General features: G+C 40.7%; 1 protein-coding gene across 3 annotated transcripts in view; it reads left to right on the top strand.

Moving 5' to 3' along the window:
- nlgn4xa (neuroligin 4 X-linked a) overlaps positions 1 to 22,386 on the top strand; it is a 116,054-nt gene that overhangs the window by 9,474 nt on the left and 84,194 nt on the right. Inside the window, exons 2-3 of one of the 3 annotated variants that reach the window (XM_066661326.1) lie at positions 1,657 to 2,417; positions 19,334 to 19,396. In XM_066661326.1, the coding sequence (XP_066517423.1) occupies positions 1,955 to 2,417; positions 19,334 to 19,396 (526 nt within the window). In that variant the 5' untranslated portion in view covers positions 1,657 to 1,954. Of the gene's footprint in view, positions 1 to 1,656; positions 2,418 to 19,333; positions 19,397 to 22,386 lie in introns of those variants that run through there. The other 2 variants (XM_066661324.1, XM_066661325.1) reach the window with 2 other exon arrangements.

Genomic DNA, 22,386 nt, shown 5'->3' with positions numbered 1-22,386 from the left:
TTCTACAAGGGTCCTTTGGTAAAGAAAATGGTTGTATAGCATCTCGAGCTTTTTGCATGATTAAAGATTTAATCAGAATGTGCTGTACTCTTTCTAAATGGTGCAATATAGAACCATCTATAGCCCATTTCCCATCATTCTGAAGAAGCCCAGGGAACTCTAACCATGCATAAAGTTCTTTGAGTGCTCAAGGTACTATTAGGACCTTTCCCCTTGTAGAACCATCGTTTTTTAAGTGTGTACTGCGCTTAAATAACCTGGAGGATCCAGAGTCCAAGCCATGGGACTGGAGCGTTGACATTATCAAGAAATTGAGGCAGTTGTGGTGATGAATGGGTCATTTTTTGCCTCTTGAGTATTTCCAGAGGAGATGTCTTTGAAATATTGATGGGAAAATAATGAAATGACTTCAGCATGAAATACCACAGAGATAAACAATCATAGAAAGTTCCGGAGTGATAGATATGTGACCCTTTTTGATTGTTCCTTTTGTAGCGATATTGACCCGACGGAACAGATCGATCCTGTTTTATGTTTATGCTCCAAGTGTTCGGTGTGACGTGGATATTGGATCCTGTCTGTTTTCCAGACTGTGTACAAACTACAGAGATTTGTAACGAGAGTAAGATTTCAAAATGGTCTCGTTTTCATTGCTGTGCCGCTGTGGTCAGTTTTATTTTAGTGGGGCACTGGAAAGGCATTGGTTTCCAGAAAAGAAATTGTAATCCATAGGGATCTGACTATGTTTTGATTCTATATAAGAGTAGTTAGACATCAACAGTAATGTAACAATAATGTAATCAGTAATATCATAGTAATTACACATTTATATCAACCTCAGTGTTATTCATGTGGACATATATGTATCATATTGAGTACTATTAAATTACATTTAATTATATAAGTTGCTCCACACAAGCTAGATTACTGTGAACTGTCTACATATATCACCCAGTAGATACATGTGTACTATTAATGTGTAATTACAGTTATTAGAGATTTAAAATTGAATGCCGAATATGAATTCATCTACTTCACTGTAGCTTCCACAACTAGGGAGGGAAAAAATGGCCTCTGTGCACTGTTGCTGACCTTGCATTAGAATGCCTAGTTAGTGTAATGGTCAGCATTGGCTAAATGACTGCCCAGCTTACATTGCTTTGTAGAATGCTACAGGGTTCTTAGCTTGTTTCTTCGGTAAAGAAACTGTAAACTCCTGAAATACTGTAGCCACACATTCAGTACGTCTTCAGTCATTAATACAGCTTAACAGCAATTTGTCCTTCACTTTTCATTGTGGTGAGAATTTGATTGTATGTAGCCATGTGAACAACACACGAGGCTGCAAATCACAAAACCTCAATGCCTTTGGGATCACCACAAATTGAGTGTCGCTTCCATCTGCATCGTTTTTTAAATAGGTAGAAATCTCAAGGCTGGTTCTAAATGTGGGTTCATTGGACCCTCTTAAAAGACCCCCCCCGCCCCAACCACACACACTCAAACACACACACACACAAAGCTATGCCCCTGCTGTGCCGAGTCTGCATGTTTTATTTTCTGCTTTGACTTGAAATCTTTAAGTAAGGGTTTCAGCTTTGTTGCATTCGTCAGCATTGAGGAGTGTTTAAATCTCTTCTGTTGTTTGTCTTCCAGGCAAAGCATTGACGATGGAGTGAAGAGGGGACAGTAGTTACAACAGAGGACACCTGAAAAGACAGGACCTTTTATTCCTGGGAGAGTGGGGTAGATTTCTTGACAAAACTGACTCTGCCGCACTGATCCAGACCTGTATTCTAGTCCTGGAATGGAGGGTTTTAGTGTTAGAGATCTGATTGGAGGGTGTATTACCCATCAACTGCCCTTTAGAGTGTGAGGGAAGGGTCTCATCGTGGCTCTGAGGGTGGGAGTATAGGACCATAGACACCTTCTACTCAGCAACTACAGCTGGACCATGTCACGGCAAGGAGGAACCACATGGATACCTTCAACCATGGACCAGCACTTTTCCAGCCTACCCCGAATCTCTAGGATCATGGTGGTAGTGGCCTGGCTAGCCATGGCTCAGGCGCAACAGCATCCCATAGTCACTACAAACTACGGCAAGCTGAGGGGCTTAAAAACAGCGCTGCCCAATGAGATTCTGGGACCTGTGGAACAATACTTGGGGATTCCCTATGCTCTTCCGCCAACAGGGGAGAGGAGGTTTCAACCTCCGGAGCCACCCATGTCTTGGCCTGGGATTCGGAATGCCACTCAGTTCGCTGCCGTCTGCCCCCAGTTTCTGGAAGACCGCTTTTTGCTCAATGATATGTTACCTGTATGGTTCACCGCCAACTTGGATACAGTGGTAACCTATGTGCAGGACCAAAGTGAAGACTGCCTGTACCTAAACATCTACGTCCCCACTGAGGATGGTATGTCCCCTTATTTTTCACCAGATAATCTTTCCCTTTAATTTTTTTTACCTTCCTTTCTCAGGGGTTTGTCCTTTTCTGAGATTGTTGTTTGTTATATTGATTGCACTGCAACAAAGAAGTTAGTTCGCAACACCAGGGTACTTTCTTCCTTCCAATTCGAGACACTACTGGACCTGAGTGATACAGGTTCCAAATGAAGGTGAAAAAGAATTTGTAGAACTCTGGAACTTCTTTTTTTTTTTTTTAAATAAAGCATTTGGCCTGGATGGTGAGGGAGCTGGAGAGTAGCGTCTGCAAGGCTCTCAAAAGAGATTTTACCCGTATTGATTTTCTACAGTGCAGAAGCCCAGGCGAAGTAAGTGCTCATAAACGCTAAATATCATGAGCATTCTTTCAAAAGTGGCATAGGACGCTTGTTTTGTCAAACACATCTCTTATTTGGTTTGGGCTCATGCACTTGCCCAGGCTTTCCAAAACTGCACTGCTGAAAAAATTCTCAAATTTACTGTGATTACCAGTGGGCTACAAATCATAACCCAATTTCCTCCAGGTCCAGGTTATGTTTCTAAGTGAAAACTGACAGAAAATGTAGATGTCCGACTATTTTATTAGTTAAAGAACTATTATTATTGTTATTTCTATTACTATTATTTTTGACATTTTAACTTCCCTGACGATGCTTTAGAGATATGTCAGAGGCCACATTTTCACAATTTGTGGTATACTCTATAATCAATTTGAGAATGTTTTTTGAGATTTGTGAGCATGAAAAATCTTTTAAAGTTTTAAATAAACTCAGAAAAGTGTAGGTGTTAGAAACCCATATTTTTTTTCCAGAACTGTTAAATGTAGTAAATGAACTTTTCCTCTTTTCCTGAAATGGTTCTCACAGCAATTTCAGTTTGCTAATAGAGCTACTGCCTTGTATTCATCTCTTAGTTTTTAGTACATAGTTAATGGAACTGAATATCCAGAATGTAAAAAAATGAATACATCTAATTTAAATACTTAAGGATCAACTGTGTGATACACAATTAAATTTTGTTATATACTCTGTTGTCTTACTGTTTGCCTTGGACAAATTAACTAGTCTCTAACTGCAGCGTTAGCTTTTGGGCTAATGAAAGTCACAGACAAATGACCCATCTTCACTAGTTGTGCTAGTGATATAAACATATCTGCTACAGACAAGTGTGCAGCTCTTCACTCTCAAAATAATATCATTTTCTGATGTAACGATGCTAACTTTGGTCTGTTTAAAAACGTTAGCAGGTTAGCTAGCTTACCAGTCACACCAACATGAAGGAACTTTTATTTGTTTTTTTTTTGTTTTTTTTTGCTAACTTCCTGGTCCAGTTTTGGTCCAGTTCAACCTGCAATGTCACTACAGTTTAAAGCCAATAAAAAAACAAAAAACAAAATGGTGCATGAAAAATCTCTTGTTGGCTCAGGACTAATACACTAAGTAGAGATGGCATAGCAGTGCTGATAGGTATTGGGGCAATATCAACCGGTGCTGATATTCAAAGGACAACGAATGAATCCTGTCTAATGCTGTAACAAATGTATTCTGAAATTGCACATATTCACACCACATGACGTGATATTTTAGCTGTCGGATAGTGGAGAATTTGAGTCTGTTGAGTATGATTGAGGTGCTCAAGTGTTTCTGTCACAAATAACCCATTTACGTGCAGTATATATATATATTTTTACTGGGTTTGTGTGTTATTGACCTGTACTCTATACCAAAGCTTTCAATAAGAGTTTTTGCCGAGTGAGTGTTTTCACAAGCTGCATTTAACACTGAACAGTGCAAAACTGTTTTTATCTTGTGACTTTGTAAGTTTTTAATTGCATGTGGGTGACCTTAATCCTCTGAGTTTAAACCTGTGCTTGTAATCGTTAACCCACCAGAGATTTGGGGTCATCGGGAGTTAGGAAGTGATTGTACTAATGATCCCGCCTGGAGTGTGGGCCTCTCTGTGAGTGCTAAATTTAGCTGGAACTGGATTGAAAGCTAGATTAAGGAGCAGAGAAAAGGGGATAATCTCACAATCGGGAGAAAAAAAAATCAGGCTACAAAGAACGAGGGCTGTAATTCCGACAGATTCCGGTTAATTCTTGTGGAGAGGGCAAGCAGCCATGCCCACCTCTTCAAACTGCTGCTGTCTTATTATCGTGACATTGCCTCGGCAGGACTCTCTTGACGAGGCTTGTTGTGCCAAAGACTTGATTATTCACCCTCTTGGAGGGCTTGCGTGACTCAGCAGGACTAGGAATAATGTCCCAGTGTTTCTGGCTGCAAAGGAGATTCTGCGTACTGAGCATTGGTGGGTAGATAGTTGAGTACTTGGGGTTACTGACCCGCAACTTGAGGGATGTATGTTTATTCCTAGTGGGGGATAGGAGTGGAAACCTTAGAGCTGCCGGTCACTGCCTTCACGGTCGGAAACACTACAGTGCCCTTTGGAACTGTAGAGCCCTTGAGAAAGGTACTTAATTCTGTGTTTCTTTAGTAACCTATAGCTACTGTTGCTCCTGTTGATCAGAGTTACTTTTGAGTAAAAGACAACCAGTGTCCAATAGCCCTAACTTGTTTTTTTGGAAAATGAAATAGTGTGCAGTAACGTGTACTGGACACTATGATTGACTGGTGCACTGTCCAGCACGTCTCCCTGCCTGGCACCAATGAATTTGTGTAGGCTCGACCCACTGTGACCCTGATCTGGATGAATGGAACCAAGGATACGTCAACAACTGTGGGTGCTGTGGGGTTGCTCAGTTCCAGCATTGCTGCGGCTGAATTTAGCGCCAGTGCTAGAGCCACAGATGGATGGTTTATCCACTATACAGAGTCTGTTTAATTTGGAGTATTTCAGAGTGGGGTTCCAGAGCCATACTTCTGAGCCTGTGAACAGTGAGAACAGCAGAGGAAAGTAGCCTAAAAGAGACATTGCTTCATGTCTCAATCATAACCCCAGAAAAAAACAGAGAGAGAGCATGTGGTATTCTTTACAAATCAGAAATCAGACAACAGGACATTTTCCATTTTCCCAATTCAAAAAGGAAAGTTTTTTCAGACTCATCTGGTTTGACCCAGCGCAACATTGAGGACCACATAACACACTACAAATGACCACGTTCAGCTCCACTGCCTGATGATAATTTATTTAAGGCTCCTTGTTCACCGGAGATTCTTCAGTTCAACACACCCATGGACATCTTGGTTCATGCCAAATGACCTACTATTCCATCTGGGAATGGGCTTCTCTGGTTCTGGAACCTATTTATGATAGTGGAAATGTGCCAAACAGTTCCAAATTAGGTTCACAAATGGGACCAGAACCAGTTCCACATTGATGGAAAAGGGTTAATGCTGGACAGGGTGCAGTTTACGTCACATTTCTAACACAATTCTTCTTTGATCTGCACAGAAATACCAGTAAAAGCCAATGGGCAGTTAATGAAGATTGAAGTGACAAGATGACACAAATTATAACCACAAACACACATCATTAAGTAAAACTTACACTCTCTGAGCAATGCTATAGAACAATAGTTCTCCATCCTGATGCTGCCCAAGAAGAATCACATTTGGTGACCTTTATGTTGAAGGCAGGGAGTGTGTGGTTTGGGACACCATCACAGATTTTTAATATAGGTCTTTAGAACTGCCTGATCAAAGTGTCGAAGGTTAAAAGATCTTTAAACTTTTTTTGTAGAATGATACAAAATCACAGCTATTACACTGTTTTTGCTCTTTTCTTATTTGGAATAATCTCCATCTCTGTTTAGAAGTGTTTCTTTTTAAATAAAATCAGATTAATTTTTTAATATCAAAAATTTAAATATATATATATGCATTTTTTTTATTAGCATTGACTTAATACATTTATTTTATAGTAGTTTTGATGACTACATTTTATACTTCTCTTTAATAATGCACATACACGATGTTTTATAACAAGTTCTGTGACAAAAGATCAAGTTAACCTCGTTCCGAAGACCCCCTAGTGGCCACAGTTCCTGCCGAATGGAAACCGGTTTGATACGAATGATAGCATTAGCTCATTGGACTAGGATGTATAACTGGCTTCTGTTGTAATTTGGAGACAGTTGGATCTGTGATCATTTCTACACTCAATGTCCAAATATCATGAAATATCAACACCTCTGGGTTGTGGACCTCACTAATGCTCAATGCTAAATGCAGTCGAATTGTTACAACCATGATCCAATGTCTAATGTGAAGCCATCTCAGATTAGAGTTTCTAAAGATTCCAGAAGGGGACCTAGGAAGTGTTTGCACATGTTTTGGACACTGGGCATAGAGTATAGTTGGAGTTCAACTGTACTCTACTGACACAGCAGATAGAGTAACCCTAAAGTATTAATATGGCTGCTGATTGGGTCATAAACAGCCACAGCAACCTTAGGGTGTAGCTGTAGGATTGGAGCAATAGTGGCTGCCGGTAGGAAGCGGGTGGGGTGATTGGCATAGGATAGATTACATCTCATTTTGTGTATGATTATAATAAAAAATAAAGCTACACTTATAAAAATTAAGGTGTTAAAAAGGTTTTTTGAGTAATGCTATAGAAGAACCACTTTTGGTTCCATAAAGAACCATGTGAAGGGCCCATAATCTTTTAAAAAGAACACACACCAATCCCTTTAACAAGCATGGTTCTTTATGGAACAGCTTTGCTCAAACCCTTTGTAGCACCTTTATATTTAGAAGTGTACATGTTGTCCCAGTGGTGTCATTAGGATCCTACAGACACAAATAAGCCCCCGCAAAATGATAGAAGAAAAACCTATTACCCCTTTGGCCAGCATACAGAAAGTTGTAGATGTCTGAGGCAGTGGACCGTCTAATACAGATGTAGCAGGGTAGGGTCAAGCTCAAAGGTAGTGTTGGGGTATGTAAGGGCAATTTTACACATGATGCAATAATAAGGTTTGTTACTATGTGTTTTTTTTTTAGTTAGTAGCTGAGCTGTAAGAAAGCACTGGGCATTCCCATAGCCTGACTGCTTGACTTCCAAGACATGGAATTCCTGAAACAGATCTGGGAAACGGATCTGAAGCCTGAGCTCTGTTGTGTTAAGATATATCCGAGTGGTCTGGCAGTTCTGCCACTTATAGGAATTCAATGCGCCGGCTAAATACAGTTTACTGTATATGTAAATGGATATGTCAATCACCGGCCTGCTGCATGTAAGAGGTCCCTGATGTCTTGTTAAACCTCTGGCCCTCTTACGGGGGGGACGGCAGCAGACAAGCCTTCCTCGCCGTTAGCTTTCAGACCGGAGCTGCCAATCATGCTTTAGCCCTCAAAACTGCCCTTTTCAAATCCTGTGTAATGTGGAAACATCCTGGCACTTCAAGATCAGAAGGAGACTAAGAGTCTCTCGGCCTGTCTCTCGCTCTCTCTCTCTATAAAGACAAATTTAAAATGCCCTTTTATTGCGGTGTCTCCTTTGAGAAGGAAGTCAGGAGTACAGGGCTAGCACGGTCAGCCAGGTCCAGCTCCTGAATATTACACCCTGTTTCTCTTTGTTTATTCTCAGTGGAGAGGTACACAGCCGCAGGGACTCAAGGGCCAGCAGAGCAGCATAAATGCAGCGCGAGTTTGAGCGTACGGAATTATTCCCTTATTTTAGATTTTATTGTTGTTGGTTTGTTTGTTTTCTTATTTATTTCTCCTCTCGATTTTCCCGGCCACGTTTGGAAATAGGGCTCCGTTAGTGCGCTTTATCTTCCCGCGCAGCGAGGTGGTGTCCCGTTTCATTGTGAATTAATCAGAAGGAAAGGCTCAGGCCTGGGGGGACGTTCCGGGTGAGGAGACAATGGCACAGCGGGCTTCTCTCCACTCTTTAATTGCGAGCACTTTTTTTTCCAGCATCCGTTCTCCATCGGGCCTTTCAAAACAAGCCATTCACAGAGACGAGAGAGAGAGAAAATAGGAAAACAGCAGTCCCGATAAATCACTGCTTGTTACCTCCAGTGAGCCTGCTAGACACCGCCCCCCCCCCTTCCACCACCACTGCACTCTCACCCCCCTGGCAAATAATAGCCTCTCCTTGTGGATGTTGAAACAGTCTTATTGTGGAGACCCCTGTGAGGGTGGGGTGGGCCAAATGGAAGGAGGATGTGGTTTCCATATGGAACGGACATGGACAGTCATTTCCTTTATCTGTAATTAAGCCCTCATACTGTGCAGTGGTCATTTTCTTATTACTATTATTGTTATTATTCCTTTGCAGTAGGGTTTAGGTGGCCTTCTGATCAACAATTAAAGGGGAAAAAGTGTGGGCAGCATGTAAAATGAAAATGAATATGTTACATGAGGAACTACCCCTGAAATGTCTGACCTTTAAAGTTCATTAAAATAAAACTTAAATAATGAAGGGTGACATGGTGGTGCTGCAGGTAGTGTCGCTGTCACACAGCTCCAGGGTTGGCTCACTGTCTGTGAGGAGGGTGGTGTGTTCTCACTGTGTCTGTGTAGGTTTCCTCCAGACGCTCCGGGTTCTTCCTCCTTGCGAAACTGCAAGTAGATGTGAGTGCATGGTGCACTGTGATGGTTGGCGTGTCATCCAGGGTGTGTTCCTACCTTGCGCTCAATGATTCCGTGTCGGCTCCGGACCCACCGTGACCCTGAACATGACGACACAGTTACAGAAAATGACTAAATGAATGAATGGTTCATATTTTCACGTTTAGTTTTATAATGTCCTGTGATGACGGGTGGCTTTATCGCCGGTCTGTAAGACGTGCTCTACTGGAATTGGTCAGTTAGCTCTGTTTCAGTGTTAGAGTAAGCGATGATAATGGTATACAGCTGTGAACCACTGTAGATGAAAATCTCATTTATAAAAATGCTAAATATCTGAGAGTGAGAGTTTCTAACAGATTACTTTTAGATTATAGCCATCAGTCACACAGATTAAAGAGTAAGTGAACCCTAGAATTACATTCGGGATATAAGCATATTTGTGTTTTCTCAAGTTAGGGCAGATTAATAAACTGATTTATATTGAGCGGAGTGTTTTCTCAGTCGAGCTAAATGTGCAGTCACATGGTATAGTCACTCAGTATAGTAATTTAAGCACATTATCATTATAATAAAAATGGCAGATATGGTGTGACAGCTGTTGTTGCTGTTGTACATCTCCAGGGCCATGTGGGCCTGGGTTCAAGCCTCTCCTCTGACCACTCTGTGTAAGTCAAACAGACCACTCTGTTTGATGACTTCTCCCTGCGTCCATTGCAGGTCCCAAGCCTGGGTGAAACATGAGGGTTGCTTTGGGACCCATATAGCCTTATAGAAATATGAAAGTTTTGATACTGGGTTCTTGACCTTCAAGCTCAAATGTGTATATTTTTTCTAACTCTTCATTTTTAATGTACCTGGCTGGACTGTGTCTCCACACTTGATTCTGATTTAAAACAGGGTTAGGATATCCATAGTAGTCACTTATGAGAGCTGTGTATTGCACATTCCATACGTTACCTGTATCCTGTATTAGGGCTGTGGTCATTTTGAGCAGCTGCCTAATGATATGCTTTGAAGTGCAAGGTGTTCCGGTCCAGTGTCATCCTGCTTCTCATGATGCTGCATTATTGATGACCACAGAAATAATGAATCCCCATATATCATTATTTCATACATCAAATGCGTGCATAAAATATGGCCTGGTGCTGGAAGTGTAACATAATGAAGAGAGAAGAATTAACCCCTTAGAATCTAGGCTTATGATTCATTCATTCATTCATTCAGACAAACCCTGGAGTCCTTAACAGGGCGAGGCACACTCACACATTTGGACACTTTTGAGTAGCCAGTCCACCTACCGACGTGTGTTTTTGGACACTGGAAAAAGAAGCCGACATGAGGAGAACACACCCAACGTCTCACAGACAGTGTCACGGTGCAGGGTCTGAACCCACAACCCCAGGACCCTGGAGACACAACATGGCGTACTGCTCTGTTCTTCATTTTTAAACAAATGCAAAGTCTTTATTTTATGGTCACATCAATAGGTGTTGGTTGATTTATTTTTTATGTTTTATATCATTTTTCAGTGTGTTACACTTGCTCTCTAAAGGTTGTGTCCTGAAAGTGCCCATAGAGGACATGTCAATATACTTCTCTTTTAGCAAATCCACAAAACCTGTCATTTGATAAAAAAAATCTAAATTTCCAGTGCACCTGTACACAACAGAACAGGGCAGAATAAACCTGTGACATGCTTCGGTTAAAATAACATGAGGATCACACAACACATTGCTTCTCTTACCTGGTCTAAACAGCCCTGTTCAGAATGAGCGGTTTCAGCCCCCGCTGAGAACAAGCATCTGTTTACTTTCAAGCGCAAGGCACCCAGGAGTGAGGAGGAGAATGTCCCGTTTTTGTTCACTTTAGCTTGGTTCTATATCATTACTCTTAGGTCTATGTGCTCGCTGTGTTTGTTTTGCTCAGTTTAATTAATTTTGCACTCTGACGTGAATGAGGGTCCTGTGCTGTGATTGGAGAGACTCAGGTGAAGAGGCCAGACAGAATCCTGAAGTGCCCCTTCAGGCAGATCACAAAAATGATTATTTTTTTTTTTTTTTTGTAATAATGTGTAGTTTTTTAAAGCAATGGTGCAGTATCTGTTAGAGATTTTTTGTCTGGGAGCTGGAGGCACTCTCAGTGGCAGGGGAATGTGTTATAGTGATTATTCGGCCTCATGGAGGCTGCTGGATCTCCACTCTGACGGACAGCTAGTGGCATGTGGGCTCAGGCGGGGCAGAGATGACCGCAGGCCAGGTCAAGCAAAGAGAGCAGCCCAATCTGCAGCACACAGCTGGGGATCGGCCATGTGGGGACTGTCCTCATGCACATGCGCACACACACACACGTGTGCAAACACACACGCGCTGTCATTCAGTTCAGTTCATTGCTTGTCATATGATCATTATATGGGTCATTTTCTTCTTAAAGCAGTGCAGACTGACACTGGACATTTTTTTCTCTCTTAAAAATATTCAGTAACAAATTATTAAATAGTAATGACACTAATTATAATTAATTAAGTTACTGCATCTGTCTTTTGATGAAAAGTTTATCTGGCATTTCATGAACCTTTTTACATAATGAGATGTTTTGGATTTTAGAATTATTATTAACTTTTTTCTTGGTTTTGTCAGGATCGAAATATGCAGTGGTAAAAGCAGCGTCGCCCATCACAAATGCAGGAAGGAAGTGGAATCCGAAAGTGGCTGTGCAGGTAGCCAGGACCTCATTAGAACTAATGGATGTGATTGGCTAAGTACAATGCGGAAGAGCAGGCCTCGGATCAGGTGATTTGATGAATGCTTTTAGTAAGGCCACATGACCAGAGAGAAGGCAAATGATGTCTAGTTTTATTCATGATCAGGAAGAGGAGGCACGGTGCGCAACAGCAGTGTCACAGGCAAAACAAGGCCAGTGGCTTTGATGGCAAAATCTAGAGAAGCAGAATATTTCCTGGCAAGATTTGTGGGCGATGGAGGCAAGTCATATAAAGTTTTGCTAAGGGTTTTAGCATGTTTGTTGAACAGCAAACAGCTAGAAGTTAATGCACTGATGAATGGAAGTAGTAATAAAATAGTTAGGTTTGTGTGTGAGGGGGAATGTTTTCAAGAATGTGCGCAGGCTACAAATATTTGTAGATGGGGTGAAGCATGAGATTGGAAATTGCTGGTGGACATAGGAAAAAATCTGCAGGTCCCAGAGTGCACTGTGTTAACTACACTGAGGCCAGACATGGTGCTCTACTCTGAAAGAAAACAGATCCATTTGAGGATGCAGTAGATGAAGCATTCGAAAGGAAGAAGCTGAAGTACTCAGACATGGCGGCTGAGGTTAGGGAATGTGGGTGGCAGGCACATGTAAGACTAGTGGAGAATGGTGTTAGGGGATTTGTAGCCAAGTCGCCACGTTCCTGCAGTTCTGCATCAGGAGCCGGAAACTAAGGGCAGCTGTGAAAGAGATATCAGAAACAGTCTGACTAGATATCTAGTCAGTGGTTGTGGGTAAGTTTACAGTCAAAACTGCCTTCTTCCACTTAGCAATATTGCCAAAATTCGCCATATTTCATCCTTAAAAGATGCAGAAAAACTAGTGCATGCTTTTATAACTTCACGTCTAGTCTACTGTAATGCACTCCTGGCAGGGAGCTTGTGCAAAGCCTTACACAAGCTTCAGTTAGTTCAAAATGCAGCAGCCAGTGTCCTCACTAGAGCTGGAAAATTCGATCATATAAATCCAGTTCTCTCGTCCGTACACTGGCTACCCGTAAAATTTCGCATTGACTATAAAATACTCCTCTTAGCTTATAAATCTCTAAATGGTTTAGGCCATTTTGGTTTACTGAACTTCTCATACCTTATCACCTGTTGCGTACACTTCGTTCACAGGATGCCCGTCTACTCTTAGTTCCTCACATTAAGAAAAACACTGCAGAAGGAAGAGCCTTTTCTCACAAAGCTCCTCAACTCTGGAATAGCCTTCGATTACTGTTCAAGCTTAGACACACTCTCAGTCTTTAAATCTAGATTAAAAAGCTACCTTTTCAAACAAGCTTTTGGTTAATCACTCAGTTTCAGGTTACTCTTTGTCTATTAGTGTTCAAGCAGGTTTTCATATTATCACTACTTTGTATTAACACTGTCATACTACCAGAGCTACAGCTTATTTAGTTAGTTTTCGCGTAACCGCCAACCCGCTGTCTGTTGCTGGGTTTTCTTGCCTGACCCGTGGAAGCTTTTTTTTTAACAGGACAATTTTGCCCGCACTTTACCATGAACCTACTAACATTTTATTTTTGTTTTTCCCTTTGTCTGATTTTTTACTCCTATCTCTCTCATGCTTTGAGATGTCCTGCTGCTCTCCAGGTGTTGCCCTGATCCAGCCCCTGACCCTGTGTGTCCTGTACAAGATCCTGGCCTTGTCTCACCTACAGTATTATGCTTGGCCATGCTGTTTTATTTCAAATTAACTCTGCACCTACTTTAACCTCCCACAGAGTCACTGACCACTTCCTCCTCCATCAGACACATATATCACTGATATGCTACATACACATTACTATAACCCATTTATCTATCAACAGTTCACTTTTACTTATGTTCTGTTCCCTGTTGTACTCTCCTGTGTCGACCTGAGGAGGATGAGTTCCCCCGTATGAGTCTTGGTTACTTCCAAGGTTTCTTCCTCGTGTGCTGAAGGAGTTTTTCCTTGACACTGTTGCCCCTGGCTTGCTCATAGGAGGCTTGGACCTGGATCTCTGTAAAGTTGCTTTGTGACAACTTTCTGTTGTGAAAAGCACTATATAAATAAAATTTGATTGAAGGAGAACACAGATTACTTGGAGAAATGCACAGTAGATTTTCGGTTGTGGTGGATGGTGATGTAGCACGTAAAGTTCACATGGAACTTGTGGCACTAAGCATGCATTAACGGTGCCAGTGGAGCTAGGTACAGCCTTAGTCACCAGGGAGGCCAGTGTGGATTTATGGTTGTTGATGGTAAAGTGTAAGGTAAGACTGTAACTTTGAGTGGGGTGGGTCTAGGACGCCAGACTTCACTGTTGAGCCTTCTGGAGGTGTCATGGGCTTAATTCAGCAAAACACCAACAAGAGGACGTGCCTACTTGATCACCCCTGTGAAGATCTAGTGATACAGTGGGTGGTTTGAGTGCTCCTGTAATGGGCTCAAAGAGTAACCAGTAGTTGTTAAGAAATAGCTGGTTGCTGATTGGACCATAAACGGGCACAGCAACCTTAGTGTTGAGGTGTAGGATTCAACAGAAATTTTGATGGCTGCAGGTAGGAAGAGAGTGTAAAGCTCTAATGGCATAGGATATTTTACATCTTATTTTGTGTATGATTATAAAAAGTTCTCTACAGCATGGGATAAAGCAACAGCACTTTCTTTTCCCACAAAACCCATGGCTGAAATGCCCTTGAGCAAAGCAACTAACAACAACTGCTTTTCAGAAGCTGAGGTGGCTACCCACTGCTCCCTGTGTGTGTGTGTGTGTGTGTGTGTGTGTGTTGACTTTCATGGGGTTGCAAATTTCTTTGTGCAGCTGTGAAATAATGATAAAGGCACATTCCACATTTCAAAGTTTTACAGTTTTCATAGTCATTTTACAGCTCCAATTTAGACCAGGACCTCGACCTTGAGTCACTTAGGAATACAGCAATGCTATATTTAACTACTCAAAACATAAAAGCTGTTTCGTCTATAAATATGTATATAAAGTGTGTAAATACATGATAAAACATGACAGGCATGCCAGATGATTTGAACATGGCCCATGAGCTTGTAGTAAATGTGTGACAGCCTTGCTTTAGACCTTTACTACATATTTGCAGGTTTGGTTTTCCCTGTATGCAAACAATGCACTATATATTTACTTTTTAAATATCAGTGTGTGCAAAAGTGCAGAACCCTTGTTCTGAGGACAAGTTTTCTCAGTTTTATTCAGTCAAATTTAGCATAGAAAGGTGCTTTTCCACTGCATGATATCTACTCCACACAGCTTTTGCTTTTACATTAAGAAAATCTGGAACCAGGTACTTTTTTTAATCCTTGCTCACTCTTGGTTCCAAGCGAGCCAAGTAGAGACTAAACCACGACGTATCAGCATTGCAGAGTGCTGATTGGCCTGAGAGGCTTGTCATTCACGTTGAACCGCAGACCTCCAGCAAAAACTAGCCATTTTGTAAAATCTCCAAGCTACAGCAGAGATCACGTTTGTTTTTATCCGAATCACAACGGCAGCACATAAAATTACCTTGAGGCTCCTTGAGGTAGTTGATAAACTCCTGCAAGAGCTGCATAGGGCAACGAAGAATGTAAAACTACCATAGTCTGAAACACAGAGCTATGTTCAGTCCCAAAAACAACTACAACAACAACAACATACTCTTACAAATAAAGATGCTACAAAAGGTTCTTTGACTGATGCCATAGAAGAAGCCTTTCAAAGGCTCTTCCCACTCTCACATCTCCTAAATAAACTTGGTTCTTTACTGAAACAAAATTGTTTTTTCTATGGCATTGCTCAAAGAACCCTTAATAGCGCCTTTATTAACATGATGCAATGCTTAATGTTGTTTTCACCATTGTTGTGGTTTCTCGTTAGAAACTATGTTTTGTGACGTCATTGGCTACATTTCAGACACGGAAAATAAATAAATAAATAAACAAATAAATGATAAAAACATGCATGTCATTCCAGTCACTACATGTTGTCATTGTAAAAACTGCTTGCTCTCCCAAAGCATTTAGTTTCTTTGGTGGCACTGAGGGGTTCTAGAAGCCACAGACTGATGCTGCCCTGTAACACGCTGCCAGCTCGCATTAATTATCAACAAGAACAAATGGCCGCCTCTGATCGATTAGAACCAGATCAATTCATGTGCCGCCTGAAGTAAGCTGTGCTTCTCAAATGCGTATCGACACCAGCGCCAGCCCTGCCATCTCACTTACTGACTCATCTGTCTGTCTCTGCCTGATGATGTCACAGCCCTGGCCTAGCACATGCTAACACATGCCATTCATCACGAAGCTGTCAGCATCACTGACTTGGGATCAGCCTGGAGGCAGTGGTCCACACAATGGCCCTTATTCATCAAAGCCCAGGACTGTCAAACCAGGCCATATGCTAATTTCACCAACACTGTTATTATTCATGTTTAACATTGGGTCCCTCTGCACTGATTTAATTTACACTAGATGTTGGAGCATTCCACTCCAACTGGAATGGTTTCAGTTCTACCACAGCCTGTCGCTGAGGGACTTTATACCACTCTAGCTGATGCTTGCCATTGGTCTTGATGACCTTAGGATTATGTGCAGCTGCTCTAGAACATTCCTACTTTTCTGTGGAGACGGTTGGTCTGCCTGTACAACCGGGCATCTGTGTCCACAAAAACCAATTAAAAGAATCTTACAATGAGCTCTAAAAGATTCAGGCAGTGCAATGATGCTACAGTGGGAGTAATATTCTCTCGCTTTCCTGTACACATTAGTACCCTTGCTGCAGCATTTTGTCTCAATCAACCAATCAACATGATTAACAACTTGGAATCATCCGTTCTAAAACACTCCCTACACATTCTCAGGAAAACAGTAACTGTGGTGGTGGTACCCTTAAGGTTAGGTCTTGGAACTTTTATTTGGGGAATGTAATTGGACCCTGGTTTATTTTATATTTTATTTTTTCTTCAGTTGAATTTACGCCCACTGGATTTAATCCCACTTCAGCTCCAGACGTCTATTTAATTTTCTATTTAAAACCGTTCTATTACGAAAGGGTACTGTCCTTCTAGAGGAGGGAATGTAATCCACCTTTAAGGTACACAACTGGACCCCTTCTGTACCTTTTGAAAGGACATTTACACACTGTTCCAAACAACATGATACTTGCACGGGGCATTTTTTTCTGATGGTGCCTAATAGCAATCTTATGCAACATATAATTTGTAAATGTAAATTATTACCTAATCATTAGCTTTATTAGTTATTGACTCCCAACTGAGGGCTAAGTAGGCTATAAATAGAGAATGCTTGAGGAGAGGAGAAGCAATCAAGGCTGACTTAGATCTTAAAAGTCCTCATGCGAAGAAGTATTTCATGACTAGGCTGATTTAATTTATTTTTTTTTTTTTTAAATTTAGGACTACAAATGACTCAGGTGTCTAATTATTTTTTTTCCAGTTGTTGGCTCTTAAAGGTGGTTTACATGTGAAGCAAATGTATTTTATTCCTGCAACACCCCTTATAATAATGAGTGAATTCAGTTAGGGTCCACCCACTGTGAACACAAACGTTCAATTATGATTGATGCAGTGGGTAGTTCCTCTGCCCTTCACACAGAAGATTAGGGTTCAAACCCCTGTTCTGGTAACCACACCATGCTAGAACACATTGGAGGGTAATTGTAAAATGATTTACCGTTGCCATCTTGTTTGTCAGTGCTAAAGACTCAGTTCTACCCATTCGATGGCATGGAATGAGACGTGAGGTCCAGCAGAATGACAAAAACAACAAGCTGGAAGAACAGCAAAAGGGCAGTCAACTGTGAAGCACTCCTCATGGGCAGTTGTGACTCAGATGGCATGACTGTCCAGCCCCTGTCCCTGTTGTCCAGTGAGAGAGGGGCAGCACAGGGGGGGAGAAAAACAACAGCAGACTTCATGTTCCACTCACATTAGAATCTACATCTCCCTCCACCGCTGTCCCCTTTCGTTCTGTGATTCTGTTGTTGATGCAAATGGGCGTTTGAGTCAACACAATGCTGAAAGGACGGAATTCACAGTAATTGATTTCACAGCAATTTGCCGTAATGCATGTATTGACCATGAGGCTTTTTGTTTCTTCTTCTTCTTTTTTTTCTTAACAAATGAGAGGCAACAAGAAAAAAAAAAATCCACTTTCCCCTGATAGAATTTTTGATAATAGCTTTGGCCGTGCTCAGACTCCAGGGCCTGAAGTTGAGTGAACTTCCTCCAGGTCAGTCTGAGTGACACTCGGCACTGAAGGAGCCATAACCTACATTTCTATTGCGTATTGTTAGTCCCCTGAAGTTCATGCACCAAAAATGATCATGACTTATCTTTACATGGGTATTCTCCTGCCTCTAGTTCTCATTTAGAATGAGTTTGTAAACAGCATTTGTCTTTTACACAAAGAATGGGCCCCAATAGAAAGGCTCCGAAATGACTTAAAAATATAATCTCATTGTTATTCATGACGTGAAACACTCCTTATACCTTCTTTGTGAAAGGGCGGAGCTAAAACTGCTGTGAGCTGGAGACACATACAAATGTAAATAGGGACATGACAAACAAGAGTGAACTCCAAACATATTTCTTTTTTTGAAATATAGATATCACTGGGACATTTGAAGGTTAATATTTACCTACAGCTTTTTAAAATGGTATTTAAAATACCGTTTTAAATTTGAACATTTACATGCTGCTCTATTAAAACATATTTTACATAAAATGTGTATATAGAGCACATACCAGGATGTTGACACTATTTCCCTTTGGACACACTGAATATTTCACTTTAAATATTATTAAATATCACATTTTTTTTAAAGTGTTTCAGTTTAAAATACAAAGCAGGAGTAAACTCTTCACAGTGAGATGCTGAACTGAACTGCAGTCGCCCAAAGAATGGAATTGATTTTGTCACAAGCGGGTATGTAGCTATTGCTGCGTTTTTCATATTCACAGAAGCAGTGTTGTTTATTTAAAGGATTGTAGTAAGGCTTGTTGCTACATTTCTTGTTTTCTGCTTTAACGTGCCAACATCATGAACATAGCATCCAGATTATTTTTCTAGGCACGTCAAGGTTGCTTGCTGGTTCGCTCCTGTGTCATTGTCCATATTTCTGAATTGCCATAAATACAAAATGACTTGGCAGCAGTATCAAAACATGATTCACTGAAGCCTCATGAACATTTGAGTGAATATTTATGATGTTTCATCACACATCTGTCCAACTGTAGCTCAGGTTTCATGCAGAGAATAAACAGAGAATGTTCCTTTATTTTAAAAAGTGACAAGGAGCGTTTTAATTAAAGGGATGCTGAGGACAGGCGTGTCACTTGGGACCCCGATTGTGCTTAGATTGAAGGACTTTATTTCTTATTCCCACTTATTTTTAAACCCTTGATATTTTGCAATAACTGCAGGCCTTTTTTTTTTCTTTTTGTGCCGTCACACCAAAATTATATTAAATAATTTATAATTTTCAATTCTGTTTTTTGGCTTTTTTTTTTTTTTTTCAAAAACTGATGTTTTTAAAGTCTGTTCCTCATTTATCCCCTGTGTATTTTTCTCCTGTTGTTGACAGTAGGAGCCAACACATACAGTCAAGGCGATGATTTCACCAATAATGAGGGTGGCGAAGATGAAGGTATTTTTTCTGTCTTTTTTCCTGTTTTTTTTTTTTTCTTCCCTCAAAAACAACAAAGACTTGACAAAAGCCTGACTCATGCATGAGAACGAAACCTAAAGATTTTTTTACTTTTTGTTTTTTCTTTGGGTATAGCTTAATTTGGTTTGGATTTTTCCCCTTTTTTTCCTCCCCTGGAGGTGCCTCTGCATCTCTTGGCTCTTCCTGTTATTTTTTCTTTTTTTTTTTCATTATTTTTTAACCTCTTTCCTCTTTGGAGATATTTAGAACAGAGTCGGAGGGCTGTGTAAAGAAATAAGTATAATTATCCAAGCAAAAATAAATATATTCATAAATAACATGTTAGCATTATGCTAGTCATGCTAGTTGTGCTAGTTTTTCACTTGGACACTCCCTTCCCCCCAAGTGCTGCAAAGTGAAAGATGTTCCACTGAGAAGTCTGCATGCTTTTTCTCTTTACCTCCTCAGAGAAATGATTACAGTCTTGTTTCCCTTGCTTTTACTTTTCTCCGTCATGTATCCTCCTTTTCTTTTCCCTTTCTGTCATTGCTCGGTGAAGCATGAACACTAACCTGTGTTGTTTTGACAGTGGGAGATCTGTTCATTTGTAACTCTTGCCACTATAAACAGATTATTATTTTTCAGAGAGCAATATTAATGCATGGCAAGTACACTTGGGCAAATGGTTTATTCAGGGCGACAGTAGAGAGACTAGGAGGAAAAAAACAATGTGGTCTAGTTTGTAAGATTTCACCACAGTTCTGTGGAGGCTTTTCCTAATGACGACTGAAGACGAATCACATGGACACTGACTATGTGCATGAAATACAATCATTTCTGTGAATATTTCATGTTGAAAATAGGACAGTTGCTAAGGGAAGATGAGAACGGGATGTGTTTGGACTGTTAGTGTGTAAATGTGGGTTAGCTTAGAAGGTAAGCGCTTGGTTCACATCAGTGTTTGTGTGTTTGAGTATGACAACACACTCTTAAAAAAAATTGGTGACATTTTTCACCTACCTTGTGTATATAGTCAATGAGCTACAACATGCATTATGTCGAAGTTTAGTGTACTGTACAGTGTACTTTTCTCAGCCCTGTTGAATCTCATCCAGGTCTTCATTAAAATGAGCCAGTCTTAATGATGTGGTGTAGGTCACAGTATAACTGATTGTGAACTGTAAGAAGGAAGAAAACCTAACTGTGTAACTAAATGCAGCAGTCAGCCATTTTAGAAGACAGTGTTATTCTGAATTCTTCCTCCTCCAACAAACAACTTTAGATTTCTAGTTCCGATGCTGGATAAAAGCAACAAAATTTGGAACATGTCTTGGCTGATTGACTGAATCTGGAGTAAGTGGAAAGATATATAAACGTTCCATTGATTAGAGGGTCAAGTTTCAACTCCATGCTTAGTCATCTTTGGAAAAAAGCATCTGCCAGGTACTTTAAATTAAATAAATGTGGCAAAAGCTAGTTGCTGTTAGCTAGTAAAATTACACTCTTCAAACTTGAATTGCCGTGTGTGTCTGTGTTAATGCGGCTTGAACAGAATTACCCCATATACAGACAGAACATGGGTTTTAAATTGAACACTGCTAAAAAAAATCCAGACAGTCAGTGTCATTTTTTTGGCAAATTTTATTTTCATAAGCAAACCGAAAGATTGACTTGTCAGATCGCATTTCTACTGTGCGTCGGTCCATTCCAGATAAGCTTGAGCCCAGAGAAATCAGTGGCATTCAAAGGTCATGGGCATTCAGTTGTGATTTTTGTACTTGCTTTTTATTTACACAGGGTTCTCCTGAATCAAGTGATGATTTTGTGCAGAGTTAAGGTTGAAACATGCGCTGTCTCCGCTTATATTTTTGATTGTGCTGCTAATGTCGTTTTAAGAAACATGAAGCTAAAGGTAAAGATAAAAAAAACCCATAAGGTTAAAGCTGTGTAATGTTTTTTTCTAAATACAAAACAAAGGGAATTTACATATCAGTGATTTCTTGAATTATTATTATTATTATTTGCATTTCACATACTGATGTTTGAACTACATTAAGTAACATAAGAGAATATAACATAAGGGTGGGTTATCACATGATAGGCATCTGTATTTTCTTGGTACTTTCTTGAGAGGTATTATACATACTTTTTAATCACATTTCTGCTACGTTTTTCTGTGTTGACTAAGCAACCGATTCTTCTTTGGGGCGTTTCTCAGAGACCCAGTTTCCTCTCAGAGAGGAAAATAAAAAGGTTTGATAATCAAAGGCATAGCAATGTTTTAACCCATGGTATCTTGTTGATGAAAATCAAGCAGACAAGCATGCAGGAGTTTTTGTGCTACATAAAATAAATAAACAAATAAAAACAGACCACAGACAACCTCCAGCGTTAGGGTAAAGACCTGCCTTTGGCTGGTCTTCATTGCTCTGGAGACTCTGCAGCGGGAGTTTCAGAGGAGCGCACAATCAATGCTGCCTGACTGCGTGCACATCTGCAGTAGCGATGAATTACTAGCCCTGGCTCCCTCGAGGCTGTACCTTCACCATATAGAGCTCCGCTGCAGAAAAGAGAGGCTCTCAGTAAATGGAGGAGCTACTCCAGCACCTACACAACTCACCCACAGTCACCTGCAGGCATTCACTCCATGGGTTTCTCTGGAGCAGTGCCATAAAGGAACCACTAAAGCTTGTCTCAATAGACAGGCACCATTTCTGTAAACGATGTATGCGGCGCATATACACGACGTGGCCAAAAGGACACCCGCGGACACATGCTCATCCAACATTTTCACTACAGCCAAGGGTATTTATAAGCCCCTTTCCAGCAGTAACAGCTTTGACTGTTCAGAGAAGACTTTGACACTTAATGCTGGGACATTTCTGTAAGGATTTGATGGCATACAACTAGTACAGCTAATCAACGTACCGCACGAGGAGAAAACCCAACACACCCCACAGACACTGACCCAAGTTTAAGATCTCATATGT

Source organism: Hoplias malabaricus, chromosome 2, assembly GCF_029633855.1.
Source record: "Hoplias malabaricus isolate fHopMal1 chromosome 2, fHopMal1.hap1, whole genome shotgun sequence".
Classification (NCBI taxonomy): Eukaryota; Metazoa; Chordata; class Actinopteri; order Characiformes; family Erythrinidae; genus Hoplias; species Hoplias malabaricus.
The sequence above is the reverse complement of the archived record's forward strand: the minus strand, read 5'-3'. Positions and strand labels throughout refer to the sequence as shown.